Source organism: Saccopteryx leptura, chromosome 7 (genome assembly GCF_036850995.1).
Source record: "Saccopteryx leptura isolate mSacLep1 chromosome 7, mSacLep1_pri_phased_curated, whole genome shotgun sequence".
Classification (NCBI taxonomy): Eukaryota; Metazoa; Chordata; class Mammalia; order Chiroptera; family Emballonuridae; genus Saccopteryx; species Saccopteryx leptura.
This window is the reverse complement of record NC_089509.1, coordinates 47,909,339-47,933,624: the sequence shown is the minus strand read 5'-3', so window position 1 is coordinate 47,933,624 and position 24,286 is coordinate 47,909,339. Positions and strand designations below refer to the sequence as shown.

The 24,286-nt window shown below is 36.5% G+C and overlaps 1 protein-coding gene across 1 annotated transcript in view; it reads left to right on the top strand.

Annotated features, from left to right (window-relative positions):
• The window catches only part of KCNH7 (potassium voltage-gated channel subfamily H member 7), a 587,186-nt gene that overhangs the window by 537,480 nt on the left and 25,420 nt on the right, over window positions 1–24,286 (top strand). Inside the window, exons 11-13 of the mRNA XM_066346115.1 lie at window positions 10,147–10,399; window positions 13,539–13,744; window positions 18,699–18,798. Of these exons, the coding sequence (XP_066202212.1) occupies window positions 10,147–10,399; window positions 13,539–13,744; window positions 18,699–18,798 (559 nt within the window). The remainder of the gene's footprint in view (window positions 1–10,146; window positions 10,400–13,538; window positions 13,745–18,698; window positions 18,799–24,286) is intronic.

Here is a 24,286-nt window from a genome sequence, read left to right as displayed (position 1 = left end):
AGCTCCTGAGGCTGACACTTGGACCAATCTGAGTCACTGGCTGTGGGAGAGGAAGAGGAAGAGAAAGGGAAGAGGGCAGGACAGAGAAGCAGATGGTTGCTTCTCATGTGTGCCCTGGCCGGGGATCAAACCCCCAGGACATCTGCATGCCAGTCTAATGCTTTATCCACTGAGAAAACCAGTCAGGACCTGTCTTATTATTTTTAACATCTGCACTAACATTTCTTATTGTTTTATGTCTTTCTTCTGTAATAATGAAGGCATTAAAACTATACTTTTTTAATGCGTGTTTTTCTCTGGGTCTATGCATTTTGACATGAAATATTCTTTTATTGCTTTTTAATTATTTTATTTTTAATCCAAAGGTTATTATAGAAGGTGGTTCTTAAATTCCATGTACTTCTGATTTTCTGGTCACTTTTTAATAATATATTCTTATTTTTGGATTATAATCATAGTTAATGGAATTGCATAACATTACTACTTTTATAAATGTTTAGGCGCCCATATCTAATGTAAAAGCAATCTGCGGTTGCAGTTTTAAAAGAGACTGACCTTCATAAAGGTTTTCCATTTAGCTTTATTTTCATGGCAGGCATGGTGGGAGGGGAGCAGGAATCTGCTATCTTTCTTTACCCATATTTTATTCTTTTACGCACAATATGATTGAATTATATAATTCCACTTACAAGTACATCTGACATAAATAGGTTTCCAAACAGACACAGCTTGTTTACAATTCAGCTGATAAAAGTAGAAATGTAAAGGGATACAACAGTGCCTAGAACACTGAGTGCTAGGTATGGAGAACCAGTACATTATACAGAAGGGAAATCTGTTAGATAGAAGAAAAAAACTATTTTGAGAGTTTCTTCTATTCTACAAAAATTTATATAATTGCCATCACATTCTCTAGAATACAATTTCATTGTTGTCTAGCCTTAATCTTTTGGGGGGACAAATATTCTAACTGGTACAAAATTAAAACAGCATGTATACTATATTTTTATTCTTTGTTACTTATTGATAAAACCAATAAAATCAATGGCAAACATTTTGCATCTCACTATACTGGGAGCAACTTTAGAAACCTAACCTGATGAACAGTGTTGAGCAGATAAAATATATTATGCTCACTTTGTTAAAGATGATGCTGCCCACGTGGAAGCCCATCACCCAGGTGATATATTAATATGTGTTGGAGGAGGGCTTTTGCACCAAAAAGTTTTAAAAGGAAGAGAGATCACATTGTTCCATGGGAAGAGTGATTACGTTCTAGGAGGAGCCCATGCTGTAGGAGAGCAAAGAAAGGCCACATGGAGGAGAGGAGAAGCAGCCAAGATGGCGGAGTGCTGAAGGAGAAGCCAGTTAGTGCAGAGTTTGTGTAGAGAGAAGGAGATGGGAAACAGAGGTGAATAAGGCTGGTGAGCTAGAAACTTTGATTCTAGGAAACTCGGAAAAGTCAGTGGCTTTGGGAGCCCTGAATGGAAAGGGAAGTGTTTTCCCACTGTGTGTATTTCTTGCCCGCCTGTTGCAAGCTAGGATTAAAGCTAATGGCCCACCAGTTCTTGGCTCCATTGTTTCATTACCAACTGTCCGAATCAAATGCAAACCTGCATGAGCCAGGCGGCTGTGATGGTGGCCGTGGCTACTGGCTTTACAGACAGCAATGGCAAGTCATAGTAGTTGAAGGAATCCTGGAATACATTTGGAATCTTATTTCTTCTGCAAATAAAACATGGTCATGCATTTAAATTTCAGCTTTCACATATGAAAAAGGGGCTACTTAATACTATATTCTTTACATAAAATTGATAAATGAATCAAAAAGATTTTATTCTACAATGTTATACATGAGCAATGTTTCTGAAATCTAAAAGTAGATTCAAGTTTAAGAGAGTTTATCAAGCCTGACTGGCAGTGGCGCAGTGGATAGAGCATCAACCCGGGACACTGAGGTCCCTGGTTCAAACCCCAAGGTTGCCAGCATAAATGTGGGCTTGCCAGCTTGAACATGAGGGCTCTGGCTTGAGCCCAAATATCACTGGCTTGAAGTCAAAGGTCGCTGGATTGAGACCAAGTCTCTGATTTAAACAAAAGGCCACTGGTTTAGAGTGACCATGCTGGTTTAGGCATGTATGAGAAACAATGAACAACTAAAGTAAAGCAACAATGAGTTGATGCTTCTCATCTCTCTCCTCCATCTCTCTCTCTCTCTTTCCCTCTCTCTCTCTCTCTGAAATAAAAAAGTAAGATGTTATATCAAGTGCAAGGTGGTACTTAAATTGTTCTTTTCATTACCTAGCAAATGGCACCTCCCTGTTCCCTGCTTCTTATTTTGCAAACAAACTCAGGTCATCTACAACTAATCTATTTAGGAAGAAGCATTTGCAAAGCATTCAGTAGACCTTACTATATTTATATCCTATTATCTCTTCCCTCACTCATTTCCTCTTTCAAATGATTAGAGGGTTAAGGGGAAAGTTTTGAAATTGTCTCTCAGGAAGCAAATCCCTCCTGTTACCTTCAGAAATCCCAGTGGATTTCAAGGTTTCCTCTGAGACCTCATTTCAGAACTTGTGATGCACATTTTTAAGTCAGGCTTTTGCTGAATTAGCAGAAGGACTCCAGAGTCGGGTAACAAAAATGTGTATGTAAAAGCCTACATGTCATCACCCACATTCTGACTTATTTTTGGCATTGACTTAATTTGAATTAGGTTAAAGTGTAAGTGTCCTTTTGGAAACAAAAAAATATCTCACAGTGAGCTGTTAACTGGGAGGCTGGAGCTGTGAGAGAGAGAGGAGAGAAAGATGTGGGAAAGAGGACTCTGTTTCATTGTTTAGGAACCTTTACTTGTGCCAAAACTGGTTTAGGATTAATGACGTAGGGCAAGTTTCTTCTGCTTATGTCTTTTTTCTTTCTAAATTATGTAGCCATATAATAAACATTGTAAAGTTACATGCAGAAAATTAGGTAATTTTCTCAAAGTTTTAAAAGTCCTTAGTCATGAATTCCACAATAGTCTGAGTCTGCTTTCCCAACAGTCTGGCCAGATGTGAGGGCTTCCTACAAAAGAAAAAAAAAAGCCACATGAAGGTAAAATAAGAAAGTAGATGATGACAAAATAATTTGAGCTCGGACTAGGGTTATGTATACTTGTATTTTTAAAACTACCAAAAGAATCTATCATGATCAGTGGTTAAACATTAAATACTAAACTTAATGACCAGGCCCCCTTAATCACCAGTTCACTCAATGGTGGACCATTGACCTGGCGTGTGTTTGATTCCTGGGTTTGATTCTTGGTCAGGACACACTGGAGAAGCAACCATCTGCTTCTCCACCCCTCTCTCTTCTCCTTCTCTCTCCCTCTCCATCTATTCTCTTCCCTCAGCCATGGCTCAATTGGTGGGAGTGCATTGGCCCCAGGGGATAAGAATGGCTCCAGGGAGCCCTCACCTCAGGTGTTAAAAATAGCTAGGTTATGAGCAAGCCCCAGATGGGGGTTGCCAGGTAGATACCAGTCAGAATGGATGTGGAAGTCTGTCTATCTCTCCTCCTCTCACTTGGAAAAGAAGGGGGGGGGGGGACATAATCACCAAAGAAACAGGAAAAACATTTTTTCTATTCCTTGATGATAAACCATAACCATAGAAATAATATGACCTGGGATGATCTAAAAATTATAAATTCCATCAAGGAAGGACATATCTTCTAGATACAACAATAAAAAAAACAAGGTTTAGAACCTTATAAGTGCTAAAAGTTATCAAATACTGAATGCTCACACGGCAAACAGTTATACTATCATAATTAGGAAATGCCATAAAATATTAAGGTTGCAGACAATATTTTATATGAAGAGACTAAAGTTTGATATATTACTTGCTCAATCTGTTTGATAATATGCTTGAAGTTTAGTGCTTCATATGGAGTATTAATTTGTTTTGATTAATCCTATTTTGTCAAGATTAAAGTGCATTTAATGACCCAGAGAATTTTTCCAGAAAATTTCCTAATGTTAATGATCACAGTTGTCAGAGTTATTCATATGATTAATTTGCTATTTAGGAGAACCATTTGCCACAGTTGGTCTGGCTTTGGGACTGCCTCCTATACAGCTATCTTGTATAAAACAAATCAGAAGCCATTCATTACAACATAAACCAACTTTCCAGTACTACCTGAGTAGGGGGTACCTATTAGTTATCTAAAAGAATACATTATAATTTTTTGAAAACAAAAACAACAGTTTAAAACACTATGGAAGGAATGTAGAGAGAGTATTGGTAAAAACTCTGTTGTTGACTTTCAACAGATCTTAGAAAGTACATACAACATAGAGAGTGTTTTGCAATCCAGGCAAAGACACAGCCAGCACTGAATCTTGTGTTCTAGATTTGAGGCAGGAATAATAAATTTTATTGTCAATATATAGAGTTGAGCAAAAGCAGGTTGATAGTTTTTTATATGGAAAATGACACAATAATTAATAAATAATAATACAGGAATAAACTCCGTGTTTTGTATACTCACAACTGTAAACCTACTTTTGCCCCACACTGTATTATGAATATTTTGCTGCATTTGGAAATTTTTATCTATCAGATGTCAGATAAAATTTGAATAAGGAAATAAGTTTCTCTCCTGCAACACTTGCCTTTCTATAATCACATGGAGATGAGGCTAGGAGCGTGGAGACTTATCTCACAGGAGCAAAAGAAACCCCTAAATTGCTGGCTGTGAAGAAAATCATGGGTTGGAGACTGTAAGTCACTTTTCTCACCCACAGGATATATATACTGTGAAAAGACAAAATTATATTAAAAATTGATCATAAAAGAACTATTCCCAGAGTAATATTAGATATAAAGCAGAACCCACCTTTGAAGGGTGACATGATGGTGTCATATCAAAAAAGAGAGAAACCTTTATTAGCTATGATGGTCTTCTGCTCATACTCCCCTGACTCAAGTGTAGGACACATTTCTCTAATTATAATCTATCATAGACTTGGGCCAAACTGCTTTTTCAGTTACGTTCTATTACATAAAATAGATGATGAATTGTTTTGTTAGTCTAAATATACATTTACATTTAAGAATTTACTTATTAGACATTGATAAAACTAATGTCATTTTGATGAGCACACATATATCAAACCAGAAGTCGCAAGGCTTACGTTAATTCAGCATTCATTCACTTCTAAATTTTATATTCACTGCTCAATTTAGAGAAAATTTGAATTCACATACTACATAATTGCAAATATTAACAATATTGTTATATTTATCCCGTTAGATGCATGTCAGCATATGTACATTTGAGGGAAGATTAACATAACAAATACTTCTGAATTAATGTCTGGTCATGTTTGCTAGATGCTTGGTACAGAATAAACATTTTCATTTTTTGTTCTCTGTGTGATTTCTGCAGAGTTTTACTTGGATTTAATAGTGTTATCTTGCTTTGTAGTTGTTGTGTTAAGTTTTTTGAATATTTTTAAACTTTGAGTCCTAAGCTATGGAGTTGAATTAACAATCACAAAAAACACATTATACTCACTTGAAAGAATAAATATCTTTCATCTTACATAATTTGAGAGTCCTAAAGAGTTTTATTTATGTAAATTCAAGTAAAGAGAAATTAATCTTGCATTTATAAAATATTTAAGTGATCTATATCATAATAACAAGCTTTGAAAAAATTTTCTGAAACTTCAGGAAGTTTTAAAAATCTGCCCACTTAAAAGTCAATATTAAAAATTGAAATTGGAGCTTTTTATTCACCTTAAATTAACTGTCATCTCAAGAGTTCACTTAAACAACCATTAGTATTGTAAGCATACATTACAAATATCCAAATTTGGCATGAAAAGCCAAGTGTGGTAACTTCTGGTTAAACCTATAAGTTTTTTTAACTCTGGACATTTAGAGAAAGTCTTGAAAGCAGGTATATTTTTCAGAGCACATTTTATTCATTTCTGTGTTCTCATGCCTAGCATAGTGCCTGGTATATAGTAGATAATAAACATTTGCTAAAAGAATGAGGTCTACTTTTCTAGGTGCAGACCGTGAAACTGATTCTGGATGATGCTCCAGCTCCATGGTCTTTGAACTCAGACTCGGTCAATAAAACGTCTCTAGATGCACAGTGAAAGGTGCTTTGTAACGTCAGAGTTTCAGAACATGACAGACAAGAAGGTTGTGCAGATGGTAGTGGAAATTATTTTAACAGTCACTAAACCACCTTGTGTTCTGGTTTGTATTTGACATAACTACTCTTTGCAGCCAGATCTGCTTGGCAGAGTAAAATACCAATGTTTCCGTGGTATTTGAGAAAGTTCCAAGTCAGGTAATTTAGCAAAGGAACTAAACTTCACCAAAAAAGATACAATGAGTAGGAAGAAAGAAAGGCCAAATAGCTAGGATCAATGGAATGGGGTGCCTTAGATCAATGTCTATTAAACCTTCTCTTTTCTTCCCACTCTTTTTTTAGTGTTCTTCTACTTTTATTCCACTACAGCTCCCTCTCTTTTAACTCTCCCTTTAAAAGTGCTTTTACTTAGGCATAACCAAGATTCCAAAGCTGCTAACTTATTTGGGACATCCAAAGTTCTGAGCAAGTAAGAGATTTAATTACAGAACACTAACTTTTATTGAGTTTTACTTGAGTGATCCATGTAACTGACTTAAGAAAATCAGGTCAGGGCTAATATCTCTGGATCTTCCCCTTGTGCAAACAGTCTTCTCCATGAAATTCTATGGTACCTTCAACTTGAAGTCATTCTTTCCAATGGGAGTCACTTCTACTAGAATGACAGTTAGAGGATGGCAACATTTAACAAGGACAAAAACTTTCTCAGGTTCCCTTTAAGTATTTGTGAGTGATTGCAACTATACTAGAATTCCAAGAACATATCTATAAATTGATTTCAGTAACTACCTACTTCCAAAAAGGATCTAAGAAAACCTAAGTTCAAGAAAGCCAAAACATTTAACACAAGTCAGAAACAGGGAACACAAGATAGAGAGATGAGAGGAAAAAGAATTCTTAGGCACAAAATGTTTAAACCCTGTTGAGATAATGGAACACAAAACTTAGTGGGGAATTTCTTATTCACCAGAGACCAAAGAAAATAACACAGTGAGCATCATAAATCTCAATTTTGAGCTGAAGAGAACATACCAGTTCTTCAGGAACAATAAATATTTGTGACAAAAAGGAAGAAAAAAAGAAGAAAGGAAGGATCGATCAGAAGCAAACTGTCTATTTAATATCTACAATGCATGGAATGATTTACATACATTATAGCATTTAAGTATGACCGGAGTCCTGTCAATTAGGTATTATTAATTATTTTTACAGTAGAAGAAACTGAATGCCAGGAAAAGTAAACTGACTTGACCAAAGTGACAAAAAATAAAATAAGGATTTCAGATCCTGCCTATCTGATTCCATAGCTCATAAAACATACTCAGAGATATGAGATCTCCCCTACCTGTATTTTATCTGCATCTTCCAACTCAAAGCATGCATACACATACATGTTTGTGCACACACACATACACATGCACAATCCTTTCTTCTACAGCCAAGCTATATTCAGGAAGTATAACTGAGAAAAATCAGGAAAATGCTGGAAATAGCAGCTACAAGCTCAGTATTCTCATTTCAATTTCTATAATGGTAGCCATATCTTCTCTATTTTTGTGAAATAGAAAAATCCTTTCTGTACTTTATTACAGCTAAATCTTAAGAGAAAAAATAGGCATATCTAATTTGTTATTTGGTATACTGCTCTTTACATTTTTATCTATATGGGAACATCTGAGAGTTATGCTGAGAGAAGTAAATCATATGCAGAGAGGCCAGTGAACTGAGTTTTTCTATTATCCTATAGCACTCCCAAATAAAGTGGTCTATTTCGGAAAACATTATCCAAACCTAGCTTAACTCCATTCTAGCATCACCAAGGAACTCAAGGTGGTAGTTTCAACAGGTGGAAGGAATCAGTAATAGAGGGTTGGTTCCATGAGAGGACCTGGTTGTTGGATCCCAACAAAGAGTGGGAAAGAGCCTGAACAGGTGATGTGGACTGGGACGCGGAAGACCCAGGTTTGAAACCCCGAAGTCGCCGCCGGCTTGAGCAAGGGCTCATCTGGTTTGAGCAAGGCTCACCAGCCCAAGGTCACTGGCTTAAGCAAGGGGTCACTCAGTCTGCTGTAGCCCGCCAGTCAAGGCACATATGAGAAAGCAATCAATGAACAACTAAGGTGCCGCAACAAAGAAATGATGCTTCTCATCTCTCTCCCTTTCTGCCTGTCTGTCCCTATCTGTCCCTCTCTCTGTTTCTCTCTGTCTCTGTCACACACAAAAAAAGAAAGAGTGGGAAAGAGTCTCCAGCCTCCAAAGGCATAAATGGGCAAAGACAAGGCAAGTTACATTTTGAAGAGGTTTTCAGTCCAAGTAGAAAATCTGTCAGGAGTCCAGGCTTGTAGTAGACAAAGCCAGATAGCTATAATTAAGGGAAGAGGTTTCAGATGAGTTTCCAAGGAGTCAGTCAGAGAGAAAATGGTTCATTTCTTTTAGGTGTGAGCCAGATAACACAGAAATTTCAACATGAAAGTCTAAGTCCCTACAGCTGTGCAGAGTTGGGTAAGCAATTGGCATGCCATTTGTAATTTATGACAATTTTTGATATTGTAAAGGTCCTTATCCTCTGGCAAGAAGCACAGATGGATGAAGTGACTTGCACAAGCCTCAACCTGTGGCAAATTTATGACCAGAACTCATATTCTGTGGGTTTTCTTCTAAAACACCCTTGACCTATTTCTGTGGAAGACTCTACAACAAAGGAGACAAGATTGGAAATAGTGGTTGTGTTTCAGATCTCTCACTGATGCTTTTATAACATAGTCACTGTCAGTTTAACCAGTTGCATCACACATGGGCTCTACTGAAGCAGGATTTCTGTGGATGCTTTAATATTTAAAGTAATAATAATTGTAAGTTAAATCAAATGTAATCTAATTCAAAGTTCCTCTACGAGTCACATGCATTTGAAATATCTATACAAATAATTAATGATTACTTTCAACTGTATTGGGTAGCAATAGCACTGTTGACCCAAAAAGGTAAAAATCCTAAAATGGCATGATTAGTCACTCTTTAATGCCTCTTGCTTCTTCCCTCTTCCCCCAAAACATATATAAATTGATCCATTTGTACTGATAAAATAAACAGGAGAAGTAAAATCTGTATATGGTACCCCAAGTAGCTAAACAAATGCAGAAAAGCAAGAGTTGAGTGTCTTTTCTCACTGAATACTGGAAATTCTATAAAATAACATAAAATTATATTCAGTTTAAATTGAGTAGCACTTGTCACAAGCTATTATTTAATCTTATCTACAAGTTTTAAATCAGTCATTGGATAGACTGTCAAAATAGTAGCTCTGGAAGAAGCTTTATTTGTGCATTGTAAATTCTGGAACGACTTCTAATTCTGAAAACTAAACTACACTTTTAAAGTATGTTTGCTGTTGTCCTCTTTATTTTCAGTGCTTATCACAAAATTTAATATTAATAATGTACATATGAAACATAGATATTCCGAGTATTGTTAGCTCAGAGCACTCTCTGGTATGTGACATTTACAAACACAATGGCTATTTCAGGATCATTATTTTTATTAATTATAACTAAGATACCAGTACCAAAGATAACAATCCTAATTGACTTGAAATTCCTTCAAACAGTTGTCTTTCTAGTTGTACCGCCTTTCATTAATTATGTCTTATTAACCGTCACATTGTATTATATCTGTGCACAGTATGATGTTAAATAACATAACGCAGGGAATAAAAAGCAGTGTGAAATGTTGTAGGCATTATATTTTAATGAGACAGCATTAGTGTTGGGTCTGAATGCCTGCAATTAATTTAAAGAACAAGTATTTGAGTTAAAATTCTAACATGTTTAGCAAACCAAGTATTCATTAAGGTAGGTGAGGTAGAAGTATTGTGAGAACACCTGTGTGACAATTACCACACCTACGGTTCTGTAAGCAAGAAATATATTTTATTTCAGGTGGGGGTACCCTGTGCGCTGTAGTATGAAACTCTTCATTTTTTTTCTTCAGGTCCTCAAGGGTTTCCCAGAATGTTTACAAGCTGACATTTGTCTACATCTCAACCAGACTTTGCTGCAAAACTGCAAAGCCTTTCGGGGGGCAAGTAAAGGTTGCCTTAGAGCTTTGGCAATGAAGTTCAAGACCACCCATGCGCCTCCAGGAGACACTTTGGTTCATTGTGGGGATGTCCTCACTGCACTGTATTTCTTATCCAGAGGCTCCATTGAAATCCTCAAAGATGACATTGTGGTAGCTATTCTGGGTGAGTGTTTTAAAACTGGATTGTGGCCCTGGCCAGTTAGCTCAGTCGGTTAAGAACATTGTCCAGAAAAATCAAGGTTGCAGGTTTGACCCCTGGTCAGGCAATACACAGAAAGCAGCTAATGAATGCACAGCTGAATGGAACAACAAATGAATGCTTCACTTCTTTTTCCCCTTTCTCTGTCTCTCTAAAAAATCAATAAAAATTAAGCCCTGGCTGTATAGCGCAGTTGGTGGAAGCGTTATCCTGGAGCACAGAGGTTGCTGGTTCAATTCCCTAGTCAGGGCACATATAGGAGCAGTTCGATGTTCTTGTCTCTCTCCCTCTCTCTCTCTCTTTTGACCTCCCTGCCTCTATCTCTCTTAAAAAAAAAAAGAATAAAACTAGACTGTGATAAATTTAGTTGTAAGCTAGTACAATGCAAAAAAAGGACTTATTTATTTATTTATGAGTACAATTTAAGACTGATGGCTAATTTTAAAGCTTTTTTAAAAATTCAATTTAAACCAAATTAATGTCTCAGAAAATATGTTTTATTGATTCTCACTTTTTCTCTTATGTATAAACAATTCTGTCATGCCCTTCTGTCCTTGTTTGGTAGCTACTTAAGCATTTGAGGTCCAAGATATAAAAGTAGTCAGTATTTTTCTTTTCATCTTAGAGGATTTTGTATTAATGCTGGATTCCTTAACACCTTAAATAAAACGTACATACTGTAAGCATACTGACTAGCATGTGCCAATGCCCTATCTTGAACTGGGGTTATTTTTTGATAAATTCCATCCATTTATTACACACTTTTACCTATTGTGTACCATCAAACTGAATTTATGGGTTGTTACCTAAGTAATATAGAGCTATGACCTTGCTGCGAGGAGATTAAAGTTAGTAATAAACTGGTTTGGGTGCAGAAGAGAGTCATCTGTCCAATCTGTCTCTTCAAAAATAAATGTAGGGTGAACTTGCAAGATTTCTTTGGAATATTAGGAGAGTTGGGGAAAACAAGATGACAGAGAAAAAGGAGGTCAGTTCTGCTCTCCTACCCCTGAGCCTCAGACTGCCCAGAGGAACACCCCCAACCCTGCAATGTTTGTAATCATTTGTACTTCTTTTTTTCCTGTGGATTAAATGCAGGTCCATTTAAGTAACGAACATGCAATTCAGTGATTTCCTTTCACTCTGCTCTTGGTGTTAATGTCCAAAAGGACAAGGATGTTTTCTGTTCTCTTCCGTGTACAACCGAGTTTGCCTAGGACCCAGTGCATGAATGGAGGTGTTTGAGTTATTTCTATATGTTTTTATAATTTTATCATAATAGCTTTAAAATAATTTTCCCCTAAATTGACAACATGCACAATTTGGTTTATAATATAATAAGCAGGCAAGACTAAAAACATATTCTAAATCACTTAGTGACTACACAAGAAAGTTGAATTTTCACCGGATTTGGCCTTTGACAGTTTTCTCTGTGATACAGCCAGAAAAGGAGCATGCTTCACTGCATTGCTGATCTTTAAATCGGCCAGAGCTATTTCTGCAGGAAAGTAACAAGCCTCCTTGCTTTATAAAACAGTAATTTTAGAGCGTAATTAAAGTGTACATGCTGCCTAGCTTAGTCTTTCCTCATTTATAGTCACATAAGCTAATTAGAATACAAACCCCAGACTGAATTTAGCTCAGGGATTGTCCTTGATAATACCTACACTGAAGTATTGAAACTGGAAAGAATTTGAAGAGATTCTCTTTTACGGTCTCTTTCTTCATGAAAATCTACACCTGAAATCTTCACGTTATGATTATCAATTCTAGTTTTAGAAAGCTAAGTATTTATCTAAATTAAAATTAATTTATTGGCTATAATATCAATTTTCATTATAAATATATGGTGCAAGATTTCTCACCATTAAATTCACACTTAAGATAACATTACAGCTTTTTTCTTTTTTTTTTGACTAGTTCAAACTTGATTGTTTCAAAGCCTTTGATAGTTTCTTTGGTCAGTTATGGAACTTGTCTAACAAAAAAAATATTTATATATATTAACAGATCCAGGAAGTATATTTTTCTAAATATGAAAAGAAGCTTCAGGATATATGTGAGAAATTACTATTTTACACAAGCATTGAGGATTTTAAAAATAATCTCTTGGTAGTTATAGAGTACATTTTTCACAGGTACAATTTTTAAGTGTCTTGATATCCAGAGACAGAAAAAGCTAATTTGCTGTCACATTTAGAAAAAAATATTAGGGGAAATGAAATATAGGAATATGGAAAGATTGTGACTGGAGTCAGAATGCGTGGGATTTAATCATAATTACTCTCTCCCTCCCTTTACCCAACTAAGAAGGTGACCTTGACCTAATCAGTTTAACTCTTTAATCCTCTTTAGATTTTTATAAATTTGGATAATAATTAATAATTTCTTTAGGAGATTATTTGAGGTCTTAAATGAAATAAAGCATCTACGTATTTGTCACCATTCCTGGCACCTACTTTGTCCCCAACGAGTGTTTTTTGTTGCTGTTGTCATTATCCTCCTCACCGTTCAGCAAGGCCTGGAAAAGCAGATGGCTGTGGCCAAGCAGAGGGGACGAGGAAGGCTCATCAGAAGACAGACACCGACACGTTTGTGAAGAATGCAAGGACACACTTTTAGAATAAAAGATATGTGGTTAAAAAACAAAAGCATGACTACAACTGGACAAATTCATTAAAGGCAAATTCAAAAGTAGCTACTAAAGGAAACAAAGTATGTTCACTGAAGCTTTCTCATATTTCTGGATTGACAGAATTAGACCATACCTACTATATGGCAGGAACCTTTGTTTAGCAATGTGGGACACAGTAGACTGAAGCCTTGTTTGCTGAATTCTAGTTGTTTAGCCAAAGAATCAAGACAAGAAAATAATAGGTAATATACTAGGACCAGTGAACTAAGAGGCAATTTCTACTCAGCCGACACACAGGACTGGGGGAATCAGTATGAGGTATTTTGCTGCCCGACAGTCTGTTGGTTACGGGGTTTTACACTTGAAATCTTTAGTTCAGAAATTAGTCAGAGGTTCTCTTCTGTTTTTAGGGGGGAAAACATTAAATACAAATTTCTTTATTTCTTTTCTTTTTTCTTTTTTTTTAAGGAAAAAACGATATATTTGGAGAAATGGTTCATCTTTATGCCAAGCCTGGAAAGTCTAACGCAGACGTCAGAGCTCTCACATACTGTGACTTGCACAAGATCCAGAGAGAAGACTTGTTAGAGGTTTTGGATATGTATCCTGAGTTTTCTGATCACTTTCTCACAAACCTAGAGTTGACTTTCAACCTAAGACATGAGAGTGCAAAGGTATATGTTAACTGTTTGCTTATTTCTTGTACTTTTGACATTTTATTTTATTCTTGGATTGCCCAAATACTTCTGAAAGGTCAAGCAAAATACTGTAGCAAAACTTGACCAATTCCGAATATGTAGAAGAAAAAGCCAACTTAATATTGGAATTTTTAAATTATAGGAAATGAATTCAGTCTGATTACTTTCAAATATATTAAATAATTTTAAGTAGCTTAATTAAATTTGACTTTTTAAGAACTCTTAGGTGACATACTTTAGATTTAAAATAGCCTCAGTTTATAGTAAATATGACAACTATTTGAAAGAAATGGGTGAATTTTGGGTCTGGCTGGTGGCTCAGAGGATAGAGCATCAGCCCAGCATATGGACGTCCTGAGTTCGACTTCCAGCCAGGGCACACAGAAGAAATGACCATCGGCTTCTCTCCCCCTCCCTCTTCCATTTTCCCTTCTCTCCCTCTTCCTCTCCACAGCCAGTGGCTCAGTTGGTTTGAGTATAGCTTCGAGTGATAAAATAGCTTGGTCCTCTGGCATCGGCCCCAGATGGGATTGTAGGGTGAATGCTGGTTCAGGGCACATGTGGGAGTCTGTCTCACTATCACCCCTCCTCTCACTTAAAAAATAAAAGAAATGGGTGGATCTAGAGTATTGAAAATCCCCTAAACAAGTTTATCTTATACAGAGGTTAAAATATTGTTTCAGCTATTATTTACAGTATATATCATACATCGTTTAGCAATGTCTTTTTAATAATAATGAAAAAAAAACTTACTGTAGTTTAGGTTCATATTTAACACAGTTATCAAATCATAGAGGTAAAAATTAATCAGACTTATATACTTGAGTCAAAATTAGTGCTGCAGAATGAATAGCATATTGTCTAATAAAAATATTTTAAATGATTCTACATATAATTTAAACTAGGATTAGTTTTGAGAATGTAGCCTTTATATCCCTTCTTTTCTCCACTATGAAAATATATTCTTCTGATCTACCACTATTTTAAGAATATAAAACTTACATTTAAACCACAATTTATACGTTATTCCTCTATCCTTCTCTCCCCCAAACCCTATAATCCCAACTCCAATTTGAAATATATTATTTTTTATCAAAAATCATCTGTTGGGCTTTTGAAATGTGCCAATGTATTATAATGCTAACTATATACTCTTTGGGAAAAAAGATCTTCAAGTGAATAGTTTGGTTAAACGTGGTAAATTTAATCCTTCCTCGAGTTAGTCATTCCCAGATACTGTGACAAATTTCAAGATAAAGGTAACCTTTAAATTTTTTTAATTTTGTTTTTTAATTACAATTGGCTTTTAATATTATATTAAATTAGTTTCAAGTGTGCAGCATAATGATTAGGCAATTATACAATTTATAAAGGAATCCCCCTGATAATTCTAGTTCCCACCTGGCACCATACATAATTATAACAATATTATTGACTATATTCCCTATGCTATCATTTACATCACTTTGACTATTTTGCACTATTTACATCACTTTGACTATTTTTCATTTTTTACTTCCTTCGCCATTTTTTTTTAAGTGAGAGAGAGAAAGAGGAGGTGGAGGGTCAGACAGACAGGAAGAGAAAAAAAACGAGAAGCATCAATTCTTCATTGCAGCATCTTAGCTGTTCTTTGATTGCTTCTTCATATGTGCCTTGATCAGGAGCTCCAGCCCAGCCAGTGGCCCCATGCTGAAGTTAGCAACATGGGGCTCAAGCCAGAGACAATGGGGTCGTGTCTATGATCCTATGCTCAAGCTGGCAACCCCGTGCTCAAGCTGATGAGCCTGCACTCAAGCCAGCAACCTCAGGGTTTTGAACCTGGGTCCTCAGACAATCCTCTATCCACTGCACCACTGCCTGGTCAGGCTCCTTCACCTTTTTCACTGGAGTACCGATCTCTCCTCCCATCCAGGAACCCTCAGTTTGTATCCATGAATGTTTCTGTTTTGTTTACTGTGTTCTTTGGATTCCACACATAAGGGGAAATCATATGGTATATGTCTTCTTCTGACTGACTTATTTTACTTAGCATAATACTTCTAGGTCCATTCTTGTTGTTGCAAATAGTTAGAGTTCATTTTTTTATGGCTGAGTTATAATTTATAGTCTATATGTTGTACCACCACTTCTTTATCCATTTGTCCATGGATGGACACTTGGGTTGCTTCCATATCTTGGCTATTGTAAATAATGCTGCAATAAACATCGGGGGGGGGGGTGTTTCCGAATTAGTATTTTGGATTTCTTTGGAAATATAACTAGAAGTGTAATTGTTGTTTCATAAAGTACTTCTATTTTTAGTTTTTTTAAGAACTTCCATACCCTTTTCTATAGTGGCTGCACCAATTCACAATCTGCATGAGGATTCTATTTTTTTCTTACCTTCATCAACAATTATTGTCTACCAGTTTATTGATTATAGCAATTCTGAAAAATGTGACTTGATATCTTACTATGGTCTTAATTTGGATTTCTCTTGTGATTAGTGACACTGAGCATCTTTTTGTATGTCTGTTGGTTATCAGTATGTCCTCTTTGGAAAAATGTCCTTTCAGGTCCTCTGACCATTTTTTAATTGGATTTTTTTATGTTCAGTTGTATGAATTCTTTATAAATTTTGGATATTAACCCCTTATAGAATGTATGATTGGCAAGTATATTTTTCTAGTCAATATGTTGTCCTATTTTGTTGCTGATTTTCTTTGCCATGCAAAAACTTTTTAATTTGACTTTTAAAGTCACTAGTTACATTAAGAACCAGCTCAATTCAGCTAATTTCTTTTCAAAACACTGAAAAGTTGAAAAATATTTTGGTAGTAAGAGTTTCAAATTATCAATAATGTATGTGTTTTATAATGGTTTTACTTCAGTATTTTATCAAATGTTACCAAACTTATTCTGATTTTGCATTGAAAACAACAAACATCCACCACAGATAACTTTTATACATAAAAAGTTTATGCAGCAACCAACCAAATAAAACAGAAGCTTTCATTTGTTTTATTTATTTGGGAACCTTTGTTTTTATTTACAAGACTGATATCTTACAGAGTGAACTAGAGGGATGGGAGAGGAGAAATCGAGGGAAGGAAATGAAGGGTTCAAAGAATAGGATTTACTGAATTTAATCTTATTTTTATTGTAAAATTTATTTTATTTTTTGTTTTATATTGAATGTATTGGGGTGAAATTGGTTACAGAATTATACATTTCAGGTATACAATTCTATAACACATCATCTGTTTATTGCATTGTGTGTTCATCACCTCCATCACCAGCTATTACCCTCTACTCTCTCCTACCTCCTCCCACCCCTTTCTCTCTTGCAGTCCCCACACTGTTGTCTGTGTCTTTTAGCTTTTAGTTTTTTCCTTTGCTAATGCCTTCACCTTTTTTTTTTTTTTTTTTTTTTTTTGGTATTTTTCTGAAGCTGGAAACGGGGAGAGACAGTCAGACAGACTCCCGCATGCGCCTGACCGGGATCCACCCGGCACGCCCACCAGGGGCGACGCTCTGCCCACCAGGGGGCGTCGCTCTGCCGCGACCAGAGCCACTCTAGCGCCTGGGGCAGAGGCCAAGGAGCCATCCCCAGCGCCTGGGCCATCTTTGCTCCAATGGAGCCTTGGCTGCGGGAGGGGAAGAGAGAGACAGAGAGGAAGGAGGGGGTGGGGTGGAGAAGCAAATGGGCGCTTCTCCTATGTGCCCTGGCTGGGAATCGAACCCGGGTCCCTGAACGCCAGGCCCACGCTCTACCGCTGAGCCAACCGGCCAGGGCCGCCTTCACCTTTTTACCCAATCCCCAACACTATCTCCTTTGTGAGCTGTCAGTCTGTTCTCCATATCTATGAATCTGTTTCTATTTGGGGTTTCTTTTATTTTGTTCATTACATTTCACATGTAAGTAAAATCATATGGTACTTGTCTTTCTCTGACTGGCTTATATCACTTAGCATAATATTCTCCAGGTCCATCTATGCTGTCACAAAGGGTAATTTTTTTTTTTTTACAACCAACTAGTATTTCATTGTGTAAATGTACCACCTTCCAATCATTATTATGTAATTTAAACATCACAGCTAGTTATAATTAGTTCAAATTTTTTCCCTCTGTTGCAGAAGTAATACAGATTCTGCAACGTTTTTAAAAATTATTATTATTTTAACTTTATCAAGTTACATAAAATACATTTCACATAAAGAAACATGTTATCTCTAAATGTTGTCAACATCATCCCCACACATTTCTGATGAATAACTTCCTTTTTTTGTGACAGAGACAGAGAGAGAGACAGAGAGGGACAGATACAGACAGATAGACAGGAAGGGAGAGAGATGAGAAGCATCAATTCTTCATTGTGGCTCCTTAGTTGTTCATTGATTGCTTCCTTATATGTGCCTTTACAGGGGGGTGCTAGCTGAGCCAGTGACCCCTTGTTCAAGTCAGTGACCTTGGGCTCAAGCCAGCGACCTTGAGCTTCAAGCCAGTGACCTTTGGGCTCAAGCCAGTGACCATGGCGTCATGGCTATGATCCCACGCTCAAGCCAGCAACCCTGCACTCAAGTTGGTGAGCTCACGCTCAAGTCAGATTAACCCACTCTCAAGCCAGCGACCTTGGGGTTTCAAACCTGGGTCTTCTGCATCCCAGACCAATGCTTTATCCACTGTGCCACCACCTCATCAGGATCTAATGAGTAACTTCTAAAACTATGATTTTCCATCAGACTGTGAAACTATTAGAATTGTTCTATGAGTCTATTTTATAATTTAAAAAGAACCATTAAGCAAAGCATGGTAACTAGTTATCTGCAATCTAATAATTAAGTCTCACAGTAGTTAAAGTCATATGAAATAGTAAAGAGTTTACTGATAGCACATTATATTCAAATTGAATAATTATTCATTTTATCTTCATGTTTTATCAACAAAGGCTGATCTCTTACTACGCTCACAGTCCATGAATGACTCTGAAGGAGACAACTGTAAACTACGAAGAAGGAAATTGTCATTTGATAGTGAAGGAGAGACAGGTAATTTATTCTATTTATAAAACTTAAATATAGAGCATGTGGTTATTAGCTCTTATTAGTTAATTGCTCATTATACTCCTGATTTCAAAAGGAATCTTTATTCAGGTTTTAGAAAGGCAAATCCTTTGCTTTTTTTGATAGCTAATGATGAGGTTTCTGACTGATAGCTCTTAGCAATGTCATTCAACAAAGCCATTAGATATCTACAGGGACATTACAGACAGACAAATAGCGTAGTGTTGGGTTTTTTTAGGACACCAATTAACAGTTGAATTACTATGCCTCAGAGTTCTGAGCAGAGTGTTCTGGAAGGAAGACTTTCTTTTGCAGGCTACATGCTCAATCTTCTGACATGCATGCATGACATGCATGATGGTGGTATTTGCTAGTTTTCTTTACCTTCAAATTCTCTGAGGCACTTGCCACTCCTTGTCCTCTCTATGTTTTTCTGTTGTTCTAACTATTCTTTATGTGTTACTTATAAATAAAACAAATACATATTTAACATTTCACATTTTTAAAGAGCTACTCCATTTCTGAGAAACAAACTGTGTAAAAAAGTTCTTGTCCTCCCTAAGAAGAGAGATGAACTTACCTCAATCATTTCAGTATAAATATCAGGTGCTATAACCAGATTAAGTACACCTCAGTGAGAACCCAAATGAGGGTACATCTAATTCTGTCTGAGCAGATGAGAGAAGGTTTTCCTGACAAAGCTTTCACTCTTGCCATATGCAGATCCAACAAACATTCCAGCCTTTACCTTATTTGGCCATTCAGCAGAATCACTGTGAACCAGTTCCCTTCTTCTTCTTGTATGTTTTTCTCTTGGCATCTGTGACGTGTCACTTTTCCTATTTTCCTCCTACTCTTACTAATTCCCTGAAGATAATGGCAGGATTATTATCTTCTATACTAGTTCATTAGTTTACTAGAGTTTCTCAAGGCGTGGTTTTAGGCCCTCTTCTCTCTTATTCTATAGCATACTCTTTCCCTGAATGATCTTATTTATGCCTACACTTTTATTATATTCTCACATAGGAATGTATATATTTACTTTTCTTTCCTTTTTCTTAACTGAGAAGTGGGGAGGCAGAGGGACAGACTCCCCCATGCACCCTGACCAGGTCCACCCGGCAGACCCCCTACCAAGCAATGCTCTGCCCATCTGGGACCATTGCTTTGTTGCTCAGCAACAGAGCTATTTTAGTGCTTGAAGCAAAGCTATGGAACCATCCTCAGCACCCAGACCCAACTTGCTCCAACCAATCCATGACCACAAGAGGGGAAGAGAGAGCTAGAGAGAGAAAAGGGAGAGTGTGAGAAGGTGGAGAAGCAGATGGTCACTTCTGTGTGCCCTGACCAGGATTGAACCTGGGACATTCACATGCTGGGCCAAACACTCTATCACTGAAAAAAACGACCAGAGTCACTATTTAATTCTTAATCCCAGACCATCTAAACTTCAATCTCATTTATCCAGCTGCCTTTTAAAACATCAAGTTGACATCACAAAAGCACCTCAAACTCAAGATTTCCTAAACTAACCCATGGTGTCCCCCTGGAAACCTGTCTCTCCATCAGTTGCCATGTATCTAAATGGCACCACCATTCAATCAATTGTACAAACCAGATATCTATCAAGGATCCAATTTTCTCTCGAGATCTCCATCAACTCTGGCAACAAGTCTTATTGCTACTTCCAATACATCTCCACTTACTCATCAAACTAGGTCCTTCTTGGTTTATTTCTTTCCATCTTCATAACCATAACTCTGAGCCGAGATACTATAATCTGTCACCTGGAATGCTGAAACAGCCTCCCTACTCACCTTATCTCTCTCTGACCTATTCTCCACACTGGATTACTGGTGAGGTTTTTTTAATGCATTTGTTTATGTCACCCACATATTTAAAGCCCTATCAGGGCTTCCCATTCCCTAAAACCCTAATAGGATTGTCTATGGCTACCTCTTCATCTTACCTGGCCTTCCACGATCAGCTCTTCATTTTGACTGCATTCCCGTTGTACTTCTATGTTTATTTCCATCATTATTTCATAGATATTGTTTGCCTCTAGATTCTAAACACCATGAAAGTAATAAATATTTAGTTACCTTTCAGTGCTTGGCACATAGCAAGTATGTGACAAATATTTGTTGAAAGAATTAACAAATACATAAAATAAAATTTAAGCATCTTCATTCTGGTTCTCTTCCTTCTTTTGCTTTCTTAATCCAAGTTTTTTTCTTGGCATTCTTTTCTCCGAATTCTCACCCTAAGGAAATTCATCTACTACCTTCAACTTGCTCTGTATTTCAAGTGAACTAAACTGCCCTCTCATCCATGTAAATTGTTTTTGTGTTTTTGCATATATTATTATCTTAATTGGACTTTACCTCTCTGTTCTCAAACACACACAACCACAACACAGACTTTCTCATCCACTAGTTACATTTGTTTCAATATTGATCTCCAATGATATAGTCAACATAAACTCTTTCCTGATTTCCTTAAATGTAGTTTTTCTTTTATGAATTTCTGAGGCAATTTCTTCTTGATACATTGTCTAAATCTGCCTTGTACAGTGGTTCTTGGTATATTTGTCCTTTTTTCCTACCAAATTTTAAATTCCTTTCCAATGAATAATTGATAAATATCTGTTGAATTGGGATAAATATTGAATCCTCTAGCTGATTACGGAACAATAACCCAGTCACAGACAGGTGATAATTTATTTCTGCAATGTCCTTCTCATAATAACTTTTTCTAAAATTGGAACCACTACTGTCAAATTGTTCCTCCATAGACTTAATCTAAATTCTTTATCCTGAAGTTAATTACTTATTTTGATCTTGCTGGAAATGAAGAGCAACCTGATAATGTTGTTTATATAATAATCTCCCCCAAACAGTTGAAGATTTATTAAATCTTTGTTAATCTTGTTTTGTTTCCTCATTCTCAAACTGAATTATCTAATATTTTTATCTCTTGGTAAGGTCCTGAGAGTACGTCACAACTTATATTGTGCTTATGCAACTAGACGTTTCTATTGATTCTGAAAATGTTCCCCCTTATCACAAGTTTAGTCTATGAAACCATTTTATACAAAATGTAGTTGGTAAGGAATTTACCTACCTTCTTACAGTCTTTTGATGTTTTCTGGTGTTTCATTGAGTAAGCATGATTTGGTTAATATGAAAATATAATTAACTCCAGTTATCTGGAGCCTGAGAGCCTATTCCAGCCTTTAGTACCCCATGCTACTATAGACAAGTATAAAAGTTTCTGAAGCAATTTATTTCCTGTCACCCCAATCTCATGCTCTAAAAGTGGCCCCCCATTCTATACTTTTTTTTTTTACAGAGACAGAAAGAAGGATAGACAGGGACAGACAGACAGGAACGGAGAGATGAGAAGCATCAATCATTAGTTTTTCGTTGCACATTGCGACACCTTAGTTGTTCATTGATTGCTTTCTCATATGTGCCTTGACCGCGGGCCTTCAGCAGACCGAGTAGCCCCTTGCTTGAGCCAGAGACCTTGGGTCCAAGCTGGTGAGCTTTTTGCTCAAACCAGATGAGCCCGCGCTCAAGCTGGCGACCTAGGAGGTCTCAAACCTGGGTCCTCCATATCCCAGTCTGACACTCTTTCCACTGCACCACCGCCTGGTCAGGCCCATTCTATACTTCTTGATGTATAATCAATATCTAGGAGCAAAACATACATATAAGTAAGTATAAAAAATAGAGAACTTGCAAAAAATCATTGAAGTTAAATGATATAGGGCTACATAATTGAAAGCTACCAACGAAAGCATTGATAATTTGAGTTAGTTTACACTCGTGTGAAACAGTATCATGAAGGCAGACATTCAAGAGCACTAACTATGAATTAATCAGCAGAGGCATTGAATACCAGAGGTTAAGAGCACATGGTTGGGCACTGGAGACAGACAAAGGTGGAGTCTTGCATTGCCACTTACTACCTACCTCCTCAACAAGGCACTAGAGCTCTTCCATTCTTGCCTACCACATGGTGCTAAGGAGCTTACATTCAAAAAGATATATTTAAAAAGAATAAATATAAATAGAACTTCTGGCAAGTTGACTTGAACAAACAGAAGCTTAACATATTGGATCACTCCTCTGCTAAAATGAATTTGTTGATAAAAGCGGTTTGTCCTCATGAGATTCACATTTCTTCTGGAAAAATAAACTCATTTCCTGACAGAAGAGAGCAGTCAGTGTAGTTTTGAATTTTAGGACTTTTCTTTTAAAGTGTCTTCTAGTAGTTCTCTTTCCCCACTAAAATTGTGGTTTGGAGGTGCCCAGGGTCTTCCTAATTTGACTAGGGTCATTATATATAAGGAGGTTCTATAGTTCCTGAAATTAAAATACAATGCTATTGTTACAGAAAGTAAAGTATAAAAATATATCTTCAATGACTTATTTAGTGGCCACAAGCATTGATAACATGGTTCGGAAGAATAGAACTAAATGAGCTATAGTCATTTGGAACATGTTGAAAATAGTCTCTAAGTCTGTCTTCAAAGTTAAATCGAATTGTGTGTACTTCACGGTGTGCGAATAGGATCCATTGGATTTGGGGACTATTTCTTTTAAATCTTTAAGTTGTTTATGTTTTATAGTATAGATAATATACTAATACAATAGAATGTACAAGATAGGCAAAAGTAAATTTGCAGTTGTTTGTATGAAAAATACTACAACATAATTAATAAATAAATACTACAACAATTAATAAATAATAATACAAGAATAAACTGTGTTTTGTGTACTTGCAACTATAAACCTGCTTTTACCCCACCTTTATAAAAGCACAGGAGATACAAATATACACACCCACAGACACATGCACACATATATATTTTTTACTAATAGCACTTTTATGACCAATACTTTCTAGGGACAAAAAATTCAATATCAAAGTAGTTACTGATAATTGATTTAAGGAGCCTATAACCTGTTGGCAGAGAATTCATTAAGGAGAACAATGTGACAGGCCCAAAAAAACAGCAAAAAATTAAAATACTGTTAAAGATGTTCCTGTTTCAACAAAATGGGTGGACATTAAAGTGAAAAAAAATGTTTATCATCTTCTTTCCACTGGACTTAGATGGTGTCACATTTTCCCTTGTAAACAGAAACCCATTTAAGATGTATTACACATCATAAGAGTATGGAAGAAAAGCTGCAGTTTTCTCATTTTTCTACCCATATAATTTTTATTATAATGGGCACTTCCATATTTTTTTTTCAGAGACAGAGAGAGAGAGTCAGAGAGAGGGATAGATAGGGACAGACAGACAGGAACTGAGAGAGATGAGTAGCATCAATCATAAGTTTTTCGTTGTTCATTGATTGCCTTCTCATATGTGCCTTGACCGTGGGGCTACAGCAGACCAAGTAACCCCTTTGGGTCCAAGCTGGTGAGCTTTGCTCAAACCAGATGAGCCTGCACTCAA